This window comes from Nicotiana sylvestris, chromosome 1 (genome assembly GCF_000393655.2).
Source record: "Nicotiana sylvestris chromosome 1, ASM39365v2, whole genome shotgun sequence".
Classification (NCBI taxonomy): Eukaryota; Viridiplantae; Streptophyta; class Magnoliopsida; order Solanales; family Solanaceae; genus Nicotiana; species Nicotiana sylvestris.
Window position 1 is genome coordinate 62,587,957 of NC_091057.1, and position 4,893 is coordinate 62,592,849.

At 42.5% G+C, this 4,893-nt stretch overlaps 1 protein-coding gene across 1 annotated transcript; it reads left to right on the top strand.

The window, feature by feature from the left end:
* The first annotated feature begins 1,827 nt into the window (after window positions 1-1,827).
* Window positions 1,828-4,595, top strand: LOC138870511 (uncharacterized). Its single transcript, XM_070148320.1, has 6 exons — window positions 1,828-2,060; window positions 2,258-2,447; window positions 2,708-3,092; window positions 3,248-3,575; window positions 3,700-3,793; window positions 3,915-4,595. The coding sequence occupies exons 1-6, from the start codon at window positions 1,828-1,830 to the stop codon at window positions 4,593-4,595; spliced, it is 1,911 nt and encodes a 636-aa protein (XP_070004421.1).
* Window positions 4,596-4,893: the final 298 nt, after the last annotated feature.

Consider the following 4,893-nt stretch of genomic DNA (forward strand, 5'->3'; position numbering starts at 1 on the left):
TGCTTGGGAGCCACCCAGAAGAACAACTTTACTCCTATTGGAGAATCATACTCTATCCTTTTTTCCTAAACTGATCCAAATAGGTCTGTTGCAACCCGTACCCCAAACCAGGCAAAACCCAGAGTTGCCCCTCCTACCGAGCTGGCACTCGATGTGCTCACCATTCGGGAGCGGAAGGGAATGACACTGAAGACTGCTGGACTCTGAAAAGGGCTGTTGAAAATCTCATAGAGCAAAAAAGGATAATGCTAAAAGATGAAGAAATTCCTAATGTGACCAACAACCCATTACCGACTCACAACAATGGGCCAGTTATTGGAATAATTTACAACGATAAGGAGTTTGATCCCACTTTGAAAGCCATCAATGCAATCACTAATGTCGAGAAGAAGCCAAAGGCCGCTGCAAAGCAAGACAAGGGGGAGAAGAAGAATAAACCCACTCCTCAAAGTACAGAAAAGATAGCGGAAACCAAAACTAGGGCACTACCCCCGAAAGATGTCATTCTTTACATTCCCCGGGGTCACAGGAAGGAAAAAATAACATTGAGCCCTCCAAAAAGGTTTGAGCTGAACAAGGGACCCAAGATGTGTGTGCCTAAAGGGGCCTATGTGGTACGGGGGACAGTAATTTCACCAAGGCTGAATGAGCTCGTGGTTTTTGGTCGCAATCCGTAGAAGCCCATGATAGACCCTACTGTCGTCCCATGGAATTACAACAAGGTGGTAGTAAACTACAAGGGAAAAGAGGTCCTAGGAGAAGCCAATGAAACTAACCCAGCCGAGAAATACCTCAATCTGGAGGAAGGAAAGAGTGCCAAGCAGAAATGTTTCCCGATCAAAAAGCTAGTTAGTGCCGAAGAAGCAGAAGAGTTCTTCCGAAAAATGAAGACTGCGGACTACGAGACAATTGATCAACTCTGAAAGTCTCCTACTCAGGTCTCTTTGTTGTCTCTACTAATAAGCTCAACTGAGCATCAAAAAGTGTTGATAAAAACACTCAATAAAGCATATGTTCTGATTGAAGCCACTTTGGAACAACTGAAAATGCTGGCAGAAAGATTCTTCGCAATCAATCATATTTCCTTTAGCAAGAATGATTTTCCCCCGGAGGGGGCAGCCCACAACAAAGCCCTCCTTTTGACAGTTAAGTGTGAGGGGTACTATGTGAAGAGAGTCATGTTGGATGGCGGATTCGGAGTTGATATCTTCCCTTTCTCAACTTTGCAAAGAATGGAGATTGGGACTGCGAGAATAAGGCCTAACAATGTCTGTGTGCGTGCCTTTGATGGAATCAAGAAAGACACCATAGGCGAGATCGATTTGATTTTTACTATTGGTCATGTGGACTTTGAGGTGACCTTTCAGGTCCTAGACATCGACACTTCTTATAATTTCCTCTTGGAAAGACCTTGGATTCACGCGGCAGGGGCCGTACCTTCCACTCTCCACCATATGGTGAAATTTGAATATGAAGACCAGGAAATTGTGGTTCATGGAGAAGACGAGCAGTCAATTTACCGGGACCCATCAGTCCCATGTCTCGAAGCTAGGGAATGTAGCGAGAATATAGTTTATCAAGCTTTCGAGGTGGTGGTCACAGATCAATGTGAGGAGGGAAGCCCTTGTCCTCAGCCTTTTCTGTCAATTGCATTCATCATGGTCGCTGCTGAAATGATCAAGCATGGTTATAAGCCTGGGAAGGGACTCGGGGCATCACTGCAAGGTATCACAGAACCTATCACTCTATCTGCCAGCAAGAAGTTCTTCAGTGTGGGTTTTCGCGCAACAGGAGTTGATGTGACATGGGCAAATGTATGAAAGAGCAATGGTTGGGTTTTACCTCAACTGGTTCCGTATCTCTACAAAACATTCATCAGGCCCAAGTACAATGAAGAAGAAGAAGATGAGGCCTTCACAGGAAAGAAGGCAAATATTGTATGAAACCCACATGGTTCAACCGGGAGAAGGCTCGAGCACCGTTGAGGAGCTGTATATGGGGCCCAACGCCAAGTTTCAAAACTGGAAGTCTACTCTGTTCCCAATAAGGCGGGAATCCCGGTAGTCCAGTCTTGCCACCTTTTCTGCATCACGAGTTATTCAGGGTGTAACTCAGATGTTTCTTTTAGTTTACTGTCTTTAAATTCCGATGTAAACCATGTTATCTTTAAAATTCAATGAAATGATATCAATATTTCACCATTCATCCCTCTTTATTCTTTCTGATTTTTGTTACTTTTTCTTATTTCTTCTTTTAGTTCTAATAATGCGGCTTTGAATAATATGACATGCTTGCGGACTTCATGCCCAGATCCAAACCCGCTGTCGAATTATGAAATAATGAACCAAGAACCGGAATATGATGAAGAAGAGGCTTTCAGGGAAATTAATCGAGAATTGGAACAATTTGAGAATAAACCTAAGTCGAACTTAAATGAAACCGAGCCGGTTAATTTGGGTAGTTCTGAAGAAGTCCAAGAAACCATGATAAGCATTCACACAGATGAAAGAACCAGGGATGCATTGATCCAACTTTTGTTTGAATTCAAAGATGTGTTTGCTTGGTTTTACGATGACATGCGTGGATTAAGTGTCGATTTGGTGGTCCATAAGTTGTCGACCTACCCCGATTATCCCCTTGTCCAGCAAAAATAGAGGAAGTTTAAAACTGATTTAGTGACAAGATCAAATAAGAGGTCACAAAACAGTTGAAGGCAGGGGTGATTCGAGTTGTCCGATACACCACATCGCTGGCTAATGTAGTTCCTGTGCCAAAGAAAGATGAAAAAACTCGAGTGTGTGTTGACTACAAAGATCTAAACAAAGCAGGTCCCAATTACAATTTCCCTTTGCCAAACATTCACATCCTTGTTGATAATTGTGCCAAACATGAGATACAATCTTTCGTGGATTGTTATGCAGGATATCATCAGGTGTTGATGGATGAAGAGGATGCGGAAAAGACAACTTTCACCACACCATGGGGCACTTATTGTTATAGGGTCATGCCTTTTGTTTTGAAGAATGCCAGGAAAACATATATGAGGGCCATGACTGCCATCTTTCATGACATGATGCACCAAGAATCGAAGTGTATGTGGACGATGTGATCATCAAATCCAGAACATAGGACGACCATGTATGGGACCTGAGAAAGTTTTTGGAGCGGCTGCGTAAGTATGATTTGAAGCTAAATCCGGCTAAATGTGCATTTGGGATTCCGCCTAGCAAACTATTGGAATTTATAGTTAGTCGGAGGGGCATCGAGCTAGACCCAACAAAGATAAAGTCTATTCGGGATTTGCCTCATCCAAGAACCAAGAAAGAGGTTATGCGCCTGCTGGGAAGGTTGAACTACATTAGCCGATTCATTGCTCTGTTGGTTTCCACATGTGAACCTATCTTCAAGATGTTAAAGAAAGATGCAGCGATTAAATGGATGGATGAGTGTCAAGAAGCCTTTGACAAAATCAAAGAATATCTGTCGAACCCGCCAATCTTGGTCACACCTGAACCTGGGAGGCCTTTGTTTCTATATTTGATAGTCTTGGAGAATTCCTTCGGATGTGTCCTCAGGCAACATGATGTGACCGAAAGGAGAGAGTAGACAATCTACTATCTGAGCAAGAAGTTTACCAGTTATGAAGCCAAATATACTTAGTTGGAAAGGACTTGCTGCGCTTTAACTTGGATTGCTCAGAAGCTTAGGCATTACTTGTTGGCCTACACCACCTATCTCATCACCAGGTTGGACCCTTGAAGTACATATTCCAAAAACCGATGCCCATAGGGAGGTTAGCCAAATGGCAGATCCTGCTCACTGAATTTGACATAGTCTATGTCACCTGCATGGCAATGAAAGCCTAGGCTTTAGTAGATCACTTAGCTGAAAACCTTGTTGATGATGAATATCAGCCCTTGAATACTTACTTCCCGGACGAGGAGGTGAATTCAGTTAAGGTAACATCAGAAGATACCAATGCATTGAAAATGTTCTTTGATGGAGCTGTAAATGCAAAAGGTGTCGGGATTGGGGTAATTTTGATCTCACACGCTGGTCAACACTATCCAGCCATAGCCCAACTTTGGTTTTTCTACACAAACAACACTGCAGAGTATGAAGCCTGTATTATGGGTATGAATATGGCAATTAACCAAGACGTCGAAGAACTGTTGATCATGGGAGACTCAGACTTGATTATCCGACAAGCTCACGGTGAATGGGAAACTTGGGACGTCAAGCTTATTCCATACAAGCAACATGTGGAAGATCTTATCAAGCAGTTCAAGTCAGTCGAGTTCAGGGAAAGGCGTGGTTACTACAATATGGTTGAGGTGGAACCAAATGTTCATCCATGGTATCATGATATCAAAAGGTTTCTGAGAACTAAAGAATATCCCAGGCAAGCCAGTGGAGACCAAAAGAGAACCATTAGATGGCTTGCAAGTGATTTCTTCTTGAGCGGTGAAGTATTCTACAAAAGGACTCCAGATCTCAACTTGTTAAGATGTGTTGACGTCGAAGAGGCTGGAAGTGTTACATCTCGCAATATTATGTCCCGCAGTATTATATTACGACAATGTTATGCTCTGTAGTAATATGTTACGATGATGTCACCCTCTGCAGTAATAAGTTATGACAATGTTGTACCCAGCAGTATTACATTATAGTGTTGTTACGCTTCGCAGTAATAAGTTACGACGGTGTTGCACCCTGCAGTAATGTACGTTGAATTTGTCGTAAGGTAAATGACATCAGTCCAAGGAAAAGAATATTTGGTGATTATAGTGATTATAAGTGATGAGTAAATTCGTGAAGTTAAGAGGGTAAGTAAAATTGAAGAAAACAAATTTTATCAAAGTTTGGCATTTCTGGGATAAAATACGGCCCGAG